This window comes from Haemorhous mexicanus, chromosome 4 (genome assembly GCF_027477595.1).
Source record: "Haemorhous mexicanus isolate bHaeMex1 chromosome 4, bHaeMex1.pri, whole genome shotgun sequence".
NCBI classification, from domain to species: Eukaryota; Metazoa; Chordata; class Aves; order Passeriformes; family Fringillidae; genus Haemorhous; species Haemorhous mexicanus.
In genome coordinates, this window is record NC_082344.1 from 65,927,864 (window position 1) to 65,940,327 (window position 12,464).

The 12,464-nt window shown below is 41.2% G+C and overlaps 2 protein-coding genes across 3 annotated transcripts in view; both read left to right on the forward strand.

Moving 5' to 3' along the window:
• The window catches only part of KIAA0232 (KIAA0232 ortholog), a 65,361-nt gene extending 62,721 nt beyond the window's left edge, over positions 1–2,640 (forward strand). For both annotated transcript variants that reach the window (XM_059845218.1, XM_059845219.1), the window contains one exon: positions 6–2,640. In XM_059845218.1, the coding sequence (XP_059701201.1) occupies positions 6–185 (180 nt within the window). In that variant the 3' untranslated portion in view covers positions 186–2,640. The remainder of the gene's footprint in view (positions 1–5) is intronic.
• A 6,801-nt stretch (positions 2,641–9,441) lies between these two features.
• TBC1D14 (TBC1 domain family member 14) overlaps positions 9,442–12,464 on the forward strand; it is a 64,512-nt gene continuing 61,489 nt past the window's right edge. Inside the window, exon 1 of the mRNA XM_059845220.1 lies at positions 9,442–9,631. Coding sequence (XP_059701203.1) covers positions 9,589–9,631 — 43 coding nt within the window. The 5' untranslated portion in view covers positions 9,442–9,588. The remainder of the gene's footprint in view (positions 9,632–12,464) is intronic.

A 12,464-nucleotide genomic window follows, 5' to 3' on the forward strand; every position in this document is an offset into this window, starting at 1 on the left:
CTTAGGTTTCTTCTGTTTATGAAGCAAGATGTGCAGATGATATAAATGCTGAGGCAAAACCAAATGGCTTCAGGAAGAAGATCTACTCCAGTGATAGCTCCAGCTCTGAAGACACAGCTTCAGAAGGTGGAAGCGAATGGGCTGATCCATGTGAGGAGGAGCTTTTTTCTCGAACTCAACTGTAAAAACTGCAGAGTAGAGCAGATGATTGAAAAGTAACATGAGATGGAAAACTATCTTTCTTGAGGGTCTGTAGCTCTAAAACAACAACTTGAGTTTCCTCTTCAGTTAATGGATTCAGATGTGTATTTATCTTTCTCTTCTTGCTTATTTTATAGATGAGGACACAGCTGTCCTGTTGAAGATTTTTTTTCCCAAAAAATACTGTTAAATTCTTGGCTATTTGAACTAGACTAGATTGTGTTGTCAAATCAAGAATGGATGTGCATGTGCTTGTCTTAGTAGTACCACTGCTTTTTTGCATCTTAATTGCAGTTATTTTCTTTCGTAACTGTAGCCCTACCACTATTACGATCTTCTTAGCATCGCAGTGTCTACAACTACTTCTGCTATTCAGAGACTTCAGCTTTCTGCACATTAGGCTTTGTTCTTTAAGAACTGGGAGATAAATACTTAACACTGTAATCTATCAGTGCCTTTCTGAATGCAGGAGAAAAGCATGAATGACTTGTCCAGTCTTCATTCAGTAAATCTCATAACTTTGAAGTAGGAACAACAGGGTTGTGCTTTAGAGACTTACAGAAACTGTGTTTTCTATCCTATGATTCCCCCCTCCCACAAACCAACACTGAGGATACCATGGTTTGTATTTTTGCTAACTGGAGAAGCCAAGGATTTTTTTGTAGGTATGGAGGCAATGTGGGGTTTTTTTTCCTTTTTTTTCTTTTTTTTTGTCCTTTTTAGCAATTTGCCAATGTGGGGCAGAAGTTCAAAAAGTAACACCAAAAATTATAAACCACTGGGGTGATGTGTGGATTGTTGTGAATTTTGTTAATGAGTAATGAGAATGTTGTCTTGTTGCAGATGAAGGCATTCATGTAACCTGCAAAAGCATCCTGTAACTGAACTTGAGCCTGAATGACTGAAACTCTCTAAAATGCTCAGTGTTCAATGTTTTAAATGCAAAGGGTCAGTGCTTCACTTGAAAGAAATCCTGTGGCTGCTACAGTTAGCTGCTGTTGTGGCTGTAATTTAGTAAATCTCGTAGTTCATTTTGTGTTTCTGAGAGAATGTGTGGGGCAAGTTATGTGTGTGGTGGGTGGGGGTAGGGAAGGTGATGACTTACAACATACATGTGTGATTGCAGTAGTGATTGTTGCTTTATGTGACTTGCTTTTAAATTTTCTTTTGTTAACTTAGAAAGTCAATACATTGTCAAGTTGCATCTGTACAAGACTATCAACTCCTTCTGCTTTTAACACATTATGCAAAATGTATAAGCCAGGAGGAGCAATATTTGCAAAACTAAACATTCTGAGTTTTTAACAACTCCTAGTTTAAGAAATGACAACAACTAACTAGTCTACACGATCGCAGCATGTCTATAACACCAGAAAGTGCAGAAAGTGCAATACTGACTTGAAAAGCTTCACCATTATTTTTGACAGGCAATAAACCTCACAAGAAACATAGCTGTTTGAAATGTGAGCTGAACTGCCTTTGAAATATGTTCTGCGCTAGAAATGCTTTCTGAGTAACTGGGTTTTGTTGCCTTTATTCAATTGACAGTGTAAGAATTGAAATACATGGTTGGGAAACCATGCCGGTCTTCGTGCAACGCTTTTGGTGAGATCCTTACTAAAACTGGCTTGGTTGACCTTATCCAAGGACTTTCTTTTGGTCCTCCTCTTAGACTATGTTTTAGGGTTTGTATTCATACAGCAAATCTTTTGACACTTTACAGTTTCTTTTCTTAATTTATTTGCAGACTTTGAATAGATTTTATATATCTTACTTTCTTCTGGAGCTTCCTTGAGAGGTTGTTTAGCACCTGCACTGAAACTAGTTAACTGTAACATGAAAGGAAAAAAGAACTTTACACACAAATTCTTCAAATCACTACAGTGAAGAATGGCATAGAATTCATTTGAGAACAGGAAGTGACCAAGTGGACATATTTCAAACACAAACTTCAGCTCAGTTAATTCTGGCTAGAGCTTCTTCGTTGGTAAGAAAGGGCTCAAAAGTAACAAAGGTGTTGCTCATAGTTACACTGTGGCATGTAATGATTCCAGCACCTTTGGGGAAAATAAAATCCTATCTTGAGCTTGGGCAATAACAAATTGTCTTTACTCGTTTTCATAGTTTAATGGCTAAAGCTCTAAGGCTTTCAGTGAGAGTTGAAGTGTGGTTTTTAGTTTTTCTATATGGATAGAAACACACACCAACAACAATAACAACAACAAGAGCATTAAAGGTTGGCATACGCTGAACCGCACTGTGGGATGAAGCGCATTGCATATCCATAGCATTGAAGTATCAGTTTTCCATTCCTGGGCTGAAATTTGTTTCTACTTTTTGCTTCAAGTGGTTGTATTGTTCTGATTTCACGTACACCAGAGTAACTGATTTTGTTTTCTTGTGGAGTTACTTAACACCGAATAAAAATATAAAAGGACAGTTGGATGGTGTGTGTGTGTCTTCATTTTCTTCGGCTAATGTGTATAATATAGATACAACATGCAGTTAAGCATGAAATAGTCTGGAGAAATAGCATGAGATACCTAATTTGGGAGTGCTTTTCATTGCTGTAATTTTTTAAACTATTTTTAGGATGTAGGAAAATTAAATACATTGCATATGTTCTTTAAAAAAAAGAAGACAAAATGACCCTTGTCCACACTTTATTTCTGTAGAAATTAATTTATAATGACAAATTCATGTTTAGAAGACATGAGACCTTTCAAAAAAAACCTCAAACCCAAGCAAACCCAGACCCTCTCTCACATAACAGTTACAGAACTTGTATGTAGTACGGGATCTAAGGCAGCAGATTTCTATTTCTGCTTTTAACTTGTGTTCAGCCATCAAGTAACCAGTATCTCACTAACTCCATGGCTGCACCTCCTTTCAGAGAAAGGAAAAAAAGCCTCGACAGCTCACATGTTACTTGGTGGAGCCTTGTGCATTTTGGTGCTGTAAGTCTGCAGCCACAGTAACCTGGGATTCTGTGCAGAATGAATTGTGCTGAATTGTGCATGAAGTCCGGTGAAAACAACATGCAAACACACACTGGGAAATCATGGAAGTCCCTCTGTAAGGTCCTTGGGTAAATGCTTTTGTTCAAACTTGGTAGTTGAAACTTTGAAAGGCATATGTTATTTTCAATTATTTCCTAAATACAGCAGAAGTACCTTTTCATTGCATTTATAGAAGATACTTGATAAAAGAACTATATTTCATCAGTCAGGCTTTTCAATTCCTGTATTTGAATTAATATTAAATACACGTCATGTAAATAATTAGTTTCCAGTGTAAACAGTGCTTCTGTCATGCAAAAACTGACACTGTGTAGTCCTAGAGCAAGTGCATCTGTCAGTGGTAGGACAGGCTGGCTGTAAATGCATGTCACACTGTGCCTTCATGGGAGTGTCTGATGTGAAAATACATGGGAAGGCAGTGAACCTTCTAGAAAGACAGGATTCCTTCACAGTAACTCATTCTTTCCCTGCCAAGACCAGCATAGTTAAGTATTATCCCCAGTGAATTAGTCCTTACCTTCCACATACAGCATCTCACATAATTTTCTTTTATTACCTGTGAAACTAATAGCAAAAGGACTCCAGAGGTTTGGGACAAAGGAGTCTTTACTGATACATTTTAGCTTCCTACTGTAAGACTTCTGTTCCATTGTTCAAGTTCCTCTCAAAATGTAGTATTACATGCAGTATTACATGCAAATGCTTAATGAATTTTATGGTCTACCTCTGCTCCAATGGGATGGTAATGGGATGAACAGGATAAAACAGCTGACAGAGCTGACAGTGGGCCAACATGCTGCTGAGAAAAAGCCACTGAGTGACAAAACACTGGTGTCCCTGCCCTACTGCATCTGTGTATAACAACTTCACCTTCAAACAGTGAGGACAGAGGCTGAGCTGAGAGGCTGCCATGGATGCTGCCTTCTGCCTGACAGCCTTCTTGTAGGGCAAATGATTCTGGAAGGACAGTGTCTGTTGTTACTGTATTACTGTATTTGCAGCTAATCCTAACGAGGGGCTGCAAAAGCAATACAAAGTCTCTGTGTCCCTCTGTTAACAGCAGGAACAGCCATTTAATAGTGCTAGAACTGCTTGTCATATAAAGATTTCAGGATTTGCTGATGAAGGGTTAACTGCAATCATTTATCATTTCTGCACAAGCCTTATTTTACTCACTGCAAGCAGAGACACAGGAGAAGCAGCAACTCTCCTTGTCTCATAAAACTAAGAACTCTCAAATTCTTGAGTTTCTTCTAAAACCATTTTACTTCTAAGCAGTAAAAATACAGTTAAAAAGTATTTTTTTTTTTTTTTTAGATTCATCTCTGCTTTCCTGTTGGTAGCCATGGAAATGCTCAAGCAAAGAACAGTACAGTACAGTAGTAGTACTGAAAGCAAGTACATAAGCACCACCTAAAAAAAGGGATGGCACTTCTACCGCTAGAGATTTTTAGGAACATATTAGATAAATGTGTGAAAAAAAGTACAACTTGTGTGTTGTTTAGGCCTACTGTCTGAAGAATAATTTGCCTCATTAATCTCTACCTGCTATGATGGGGCAGCCTGATCCCTTACAGATACAGGACAGAAACTGGTGTTGAATTTTTCATTTTTGCAGTTACTTTATTTGCGCAATAAAAAATATTAAGGACATCCTTTATGTTTCCAATACCCTTTCAGTAGGATTTTGCCTTTTTACTTTTTTTCTTACATTTCATAACTTCTAATTTTTTCATTGCTATTTGGCTTCTAATGGTCCTCACTTTGCAATAGAGTTCTAGTCCTCAATCATTTGCCTCTGGAATCTATTTGACAACAAAGTCTTCTTCAGGAAGTCTGAGTTGTCATTCATTTACCATTTTTCCTGTTATTTTATTCAGTACAAAAATATTAAATTCCTCGAATCACTGCAGTTCCATGGAGACATAGTGATTTGTTACCTGCCCAAACTAAATTTTACTTAGTTCCCTTCATCCCTACCAGGTCTAGACAACAACTGAGTTTTAGTCCACTGCTACTTTTTTTCCTCTGTAGTGAGTTCCAGTAGATGTTGCCATGTTAGCAACTGCTCCAGAATAGATCTGTTTTCCTTTGGAAATGTAATTTAAATAGTGCTTGCTTAAGAGAATAAATCTGTTTTAGAACTCCAGCTTTTCATTATGCAGCTGTGCATAATAACAACCATGTTTCCTTCTCTGGCATGATTTAATGATGAGTAAAGATCTGTAACAGAGGTGCCATGGAAGCTTTGTGAGTGATTATTTATGGGCACTCAGGATTCTGCAATTCTGAGATATCATGCAAGGAGTAATGTTTTTAGTTGATATAATTTTGCTCCTTCACACCTTATTACTTATGTTGTCTTTCCTAAACAGCTTGTAGACAGTGATAGAAACAATCCTGTCACGCAGCTCAGTTCAAACATGCTGGAAAGTCTCACACACTGTCCCCCTGTCTTTCCTGCTGTTCATTTTCTTGCTGTCTCATGGAGGGAAACCATCCCAGTCTGTTCTTACCCAGTGGTGACAGAAGTGATGGTAGCTATAGATCAAGCTACCTCATCCTTTATCAGGTCTAAGTTCCTATAGGAAGAGGCAGCCTTTTGGGATAATCAAATAGCATGTTCTCCAGCTGTTCCTGATTCATCCCGAAACTATTAAAATGGCCTGGCATACAGACAGTCCACCTCTAGTAGGAATACCCACGCAGAGGGTGGCCATGCTGAAAAGGGACTGCTATCAAATACAGACAAGCAAATACAGTTTTGTGTGAACAAAATTAATTTCTGATTAATCCGAGGTAGAAGAGCATAATATTCATTCCTCAACAGCATCACCATTTGCTTCCAAGGTATTGATTTTCACAGAATTATTACCCTTTTCATTGCTGAGTCAGTAGAAACCTGAATATATTCATTGTTCCCTTTTCTTGTGCCATATAACATGAATGGGTTATTTCACTGTGCCTACAGGTAATTCTGTAAAGGAGGAAAAGGAGCAATGTCTTGCTCTCCTTGGGTTCCTGTCTTGCTAACATTTGCTTTTCAGAGAGAGCTTCTCTGTCATGGTCTGATGGATAACAACTGGGAGTGTCCAGCACTGCCACATTTGGTACCCTTGCACTCAGGCTTGGGTGAGCTAGAACTGCCTTAAATCACAGCGATGGCAAGTGGAGGCAAGAGCTGATGGTCAGCTCACAATGATGCACAACTGCTGTACATTCACAACGTGCTTATCTTTTCTTTAAACTAAAGAAAAAAAAATTGTCCTCTAGCTTATGACAGAGAATTACTGACTTTGAAGAGCTGCATGGTGAATTCAAATGAAGCTCAGTTTGGCTGGCTCTGAAAGCTGCTTGCATCACACTTGGCTTGTGATGAATTAAAATTCAATCTAGATGTTCTCATCTAGCTCTTAAAAAATAAATTTGAAGTTGTATCAATTGCAAAATTGCTGAAGCTTCAAAACAGAACTGAAAGCCTAAGCAGAGAATGCTTTCTCACATCTACAGGCATAAGAAGCATGACAGAAAATTGCCTTTCTGTTTCTTGGCTCGAATGAAACAGACTGGTATTTCGTGTACTTTTATCATATGTTGCATATTTTAGAGAAATCACCAAGACAGAAGAGAGCAAAAACTCTTCATGCTTTCTTGCAGAATAACCATAAACCTGGGATATCGAGCTCTGCTGGCATTAATATGAGTCTCTATGACAGAGCTTTTGAACAGAATGTTTTAAAAAAAAAAAAATTCTCTAGCACCTGGCTAATAATAGACATGTAGAAGTTTTTTTGCCCACTAGGTGAACATCATTTGCCAGTTTGAGGCTGCTCTATGTAACATTTAGTTTCTGCACAACAGCTGCATGCAAGACACTCTTAAACAAAACAAGATTTTATTCCACAAATTTTTATAAAATTAAGTGTGCTGCAGGTTTACTTGACCCTGAAGCAGTGGCAAAAGACTAATAATAACCATGCTGATTTTATGTGCCACAATTAACTGCTTATCACATTACAACCCACGTGTTTAAACAGGAAGACTTGCTTTCTGTGTGCCCTTCTGTGTGGACTAAAATTTTGCACAGCTGCTGCAAAATAAAGGTGCTAAAGGTCTCCTTTACGCTGAGTTATGCTTTTAGACTTCCTGTACCTGGCAGTACCTGTTCTGTTTGAGTAATTAGCACATGCCACACTTCATCACAGCTAGTGGTGTGACACTCACTGTATTTAGTCACAATGTGAGCCCTTCAGCTTTTCCCCAAAGAGAGAAGTAATAATACACAACATTTGCAGACAGAAATTTACCTTATCTGGGATGGAGGGGGCACAAACAGACTGATACTAACTACTAATGCAAAACACCTTTTGGTAACAGCTCATGACAACCAGAAATGCTACTTCCCCTTTCATATGAGTTACACAGCATTCATGTACAATAGAGGGGTGGTTTTTTTGTATTGACTAGGCTGCAATTTCTGTGACTTTCCACATGCTCAGCTACCACTGAAAGATTTTCTGCACCAGGTTTTTCTAATTGTTTCTTCAGCCTAAATTATATTAAGCTGGGAGCATCATTATTTCCTGTGCAGGTACTCTGCAGAATTAGGGAGTTCCTGACTGTTTCCGTTGTTTTATTTACCCTGGGAACCAAACAACTGACCTACGTACACATCATGATAACAATACTCAAACACAGAAGAGAAAAAATTAATACGGAAAAAGGAATTAGTGAGAGTATATGCTCCAAAAATCTTATGCATATAAACAAGTTTATAGTGCCTCAAAATTGGTTTGCTTTTATTTACCTTTATTTATTTACATTTAATATGGAAGCTCTCTTACAGAGATAGTAGTCATTTTCAAAAGAAGATATAGAAAAATTAGTGCCAATCTTAAATAATTTTATGTTGAAACCCATCTTAGAAATACAGCAGACTAAGAACTGACCCAGTCACAAACTATCTGCAGAGGTATAATTTTTGATTCATGGTAGATTTTCAGAGCAGTTTCATAACAATGTAATTCTTATCTTCGTAGTATGGAATTGGTGTCAACAGGGTCATGGTGGCAAGTACTTCTGTACAGGTTTACCTCAGCCTCTTACGATTCGTTCAAGTGTAACTTGCCCATATCAAAGCTTGAATAATCATGGGTTTGCACCACTTCATAGTGAACCAGCGACCCCAACAGAAGTTCAGATATTTCTGCGTCTGCTGCCCTCACACTTCCAGCTTCAGTGTAGACAGGAGAAGTGTGAGGTGACAAGAGTGCTTAAATCCTCGGTTCAGATGGGGGACAGCTTTATCTTACCACCGTTTTAGAGACATGATCACCGACTCTAGGTGCAAAACATGTGACCTTTGCAGAAAACAAAAGCAGTGCCGAGTTTCACAGATGATAAGGAAACACGACAGCTCTGCTCCTGTCAGGTGCTGACTGCTCGGAAATCAGTGTGGGGGTAGAGCAGGGTGTGCACACACAGCTCCACCACGAGAACAGAAAAAGGGTCCACTTTGAGACGGAAGGTGAAGAGAGTGGAAAGATAAAAATACAAAAATCGCAATTACCACCCTGGAGCTTCCACTTTTGGTATTACAGAACATAATACCAAAGTTCCACAGAGCTAGGGACGCACCTACACACGATGTCTCCACACGTTCCGCAGCCCACACTTAAAAACCCACTGAATTTTGTTTTCCCCCTAAACGCAGGCGGCAGCAGGAGCGCAGCCCGCCCGCCCACCTGCTCCCCCCGGGGACGGCCAGAGCCGCTCGCCGGCCCTGGCAGTAACGCGGGACGGGCTGCAGCGCCTGGCGGCCAAAAAGTGGCTCCCGCCGAGCCCGGGGCTCCTTAGAACAAGCGGTCTCAGCCACAGCCCCTCCGTTCCGGGGGCTCCTCGGAAGCAGCACCCAAGCCACAGCCCCGCTCCCGGGGCGCCTCCGCTGCTGAACCAGGCCAGCAACGCCACCTAGCCCGGCACAGGCGCTGAGGCGATTCAAAATGGCGCCCGGGGGCGACCGCCCCTCGCCCCCCTCCGCGCAGGCGTTCCCTTTCCCGGCGGGCGGGGCTTCCCCCGGCGCACCGGGCAGGGGGAGCGGAGGCGGGGCGGGAGGAGTCCGAGCTGCGGGGGTTGGAGCATCGCCGGAGGAGCCCGGCACCTGTCCCGCAGCCAGGTGTGCGCCGCCGGCGCCATGGGAGGCCCTGCGCCACGCCGAGGGGGTGCCCGGCGAGGGGTGGCTGCTCCGCCTCAGCCGTGCTGAACCCTGCGCTGCTCCGCGGGGACCGGAGAGCAGCGAGATGGACTGCCCGCCGCAGCCGCCGGCCGCCTCCTAGTCCGGCAGCAGCGGCTGTGGGGCGCCTCGGGCATGGCCCAGCGTGACGAGAGCGACGGAGGGCAGCTCTACCCCGGTGAGGCGTCCGGGCTCCTCGGGTCTGTTCCTGCTCGGGCGGCGGCGCAGCTCTGCCGGTGCTGCGGGTGTTGGTGGTACCTGTTGGTGCGAGGGGCAGAGCCCGGGGCCGGGCGGGGCAGGCGGGAGGGGAGCAGCCTCAGCACCGAGGGGCTGCGCTGGCTGCCGTACTGACTTACCCGGCCGTGGCCACGTAAAAAAGTTAAGAGGAGCAGGTGGGCTGAGCCCTCGGAGTGTTCACCGAGTGGGTTGAAGACCGCAGAGAAGAGTGAGCGCTGCTTCCTCAAGGTTTTCGTTGTGTTCGTTGTGGCTCTTTTTTTTTTTTTTTTTTTTTTTTTTTTTTTTCCGGTTGTTTCAGTTTCTTTGGGTTGTTTTGTAAGTGAAGGCCGCTAGCTCGGAACCTTCGCAGAGCGAGTCGGGCTCAGCCCGTGAGAAGTAAGCAACTTTAATCTCGCTGCCTCTCTTCTAGTCGAGGTCTCCCAGGCAATTCCCAATGACCAAACAAAACTACATCTCACAGTAGCTGAAGTTCTCCGCACGTTGCTGCTAATTTAATGTGGTTCACAGAGTTTTCAGTAATAATGCTGTGGGGAGGGTAAAAGCCCTGTAAAGCGCTTCTGCAGCTGAGGCTTTAGTAGAGCACTGTAACTTGTTTGTATTGCCTGCCTGACGGAGCAAAAACAGTGGGAAAGCGGTGAATGGCTTACTTATGATTACTCTCCGAGCACTCCGCTCAGAAGCCAGCTTTATAATGCTCACACTTCTAAAAGGTCACTAGCTGAGAGTTAGATAATAGTCATCTTAATTAAAACAAAACAAAAAAATCCCTACTAGTTTATTTTCTTTTTGCCAGTTAAGTTTCGGCAGTACTTATATAGGTAGCCTTAATTGCTGTGTCCCGTGTTTAGTTAAAAGGCAGACTTTTTCTAGTTTCAGGAATTCTCCACTGTTGGCAACGCTGTGGCTGTTAAAACCTCCACACAAATGGAACAAAGAAATCTTTAATAAACAAAACTGAGTTTGATGCTCTTGTGCACCAAGGTCACTCAAAGCTGCCCTTGATAACGGCAGTGTGTTTTTTGTTTTTTGGTACATGCAACAAAAATAATATTAAAAGCATGATGAATATAAGCCATTAATTAAAAAAAAAAAAACCTTTAAGAAGAAAAAAAAGTTCCAACTTTGTAATTGAAGAAATTCCTTGTTCTTAAACATTTGAGAAAAACTCCTGGCAGAAGTAAGTGTTGAAGAGGTAATGTGTGATGTTAGCTCTTTGAGAACTGAGCTGTGTATGCAATCATTCCTCTTCTGATTCCTGGGAGGCAAGAAAGTATAAAGCCTTTTTTTGCAAGTTATTATCTTACCCTTGTTGCTTGCCTAAACTGCATCATAACTCCCAGCAAACTTGGAATAACGGGCCTTGAGTTTGCATCTTTCTGGTTTTGTTTTACTCTAATGGTTTGGCGTTGCTGTTATCTTTAATTGTTACATCAAAGTGGGTTGAAAAGCCATTTTATTGTAGATTTTAGAAATTATAATCAAATATGGTTTGTTCCCTCTGTATGGTTGAGTGATATGCAAAGCCAAAATGAGTTTTAAAGCCTCTGGTTGTTGTCAGAACATGCCTTCTTGCATGCTGTGATCAGAATCTGGGGAATGTGAGGCAGTATAGACGGCCCTACTGAGACAGATGGAAACTCCACCTGTCAGAAAAAAATGTACCTAGGAGAGGGTCTGAAAGCAGAACTAATGTATGTTGATGTTTTCATGAAGTTCTGATGCTTGCGGTTTAGAGCCTTTCTGAGTTTCTCTTTGTTTAGGAATCATCAGTGGTTTTGTATTCCCAAGTTTACATGTAAATTTCTTGTGTCCACAGTGTTCTGTGACAAAGAGTTGCCCAGGTTAGCTGTCCTTTGTGTCAGTCGTTGTGTCCTCATGTTAATTTTGAACCTGGCTACAAAACTGTCTTTATCATGTGCTCCTTAACACTTAAGTTGGAGGTGTTAATGAGTAAATAACATCTACCTGCTCTCTCATTGCCACTTGTGACCTTGGCTGCATTTTCCTAACTCCCTTTTCCTTGTTATTTCTTGTGGGATGTTCCCTCTTATGAGATTGTTCTCTAGAAGACATAGGATGTTAAGACTTTACAAATATTGATTTTATTTCAATCTAATATATTTAAATAAACAATGGGGATTATGAATCTTGTGCAGACAAAATTGCATACCATTTCTCAGTAGTTTATGGTACTCAAATGATAATGTTTCAACATTGTTATGTTAATAAGTGCTTTATGGAAAGAAGTTATCATTGGAGTACATGACAGAATATTTGACATAAATTGTCAGATTTTGCACTTACCAGTGAGGCAGCTAAAACAGAGTATAAATATCACTCCATCCTTAAAAACAATCCTACAACAACTTTACTCAAAATGAATCAAGGAGTTCTCCTGTGTGTTCTTGAGAGCTGGCTGCATCTCAAATTTTCATTTAAAGACCTTGATGGGTACACTTCAAAGCCTCCCACAGTTTTGCTGAACTGTGTAAAACCTTTGTAACTTGCTCTTGCATAATTTGCTCCAGCAAGCTGTAGTGTTGTATACTTCTGCATTTCTTGCTTGCCCGTTTAAAGGATCTCTTGCTGTTAAATTTATTGCTTGAAAAAATACCAAGTCGAGTTAAAATTCCACACCGGGTACAGAAGCTATTTTCACTTCTTTTTCTTGTAATTCTTTTGTTTACAGTATTTGGCCTCTTGAGCTGCTGTAGTTACTGCCTCTGCCAAGGTCACTTGAATGCTTACCATTTGTAAGCTTGGTTGAGAAGAGC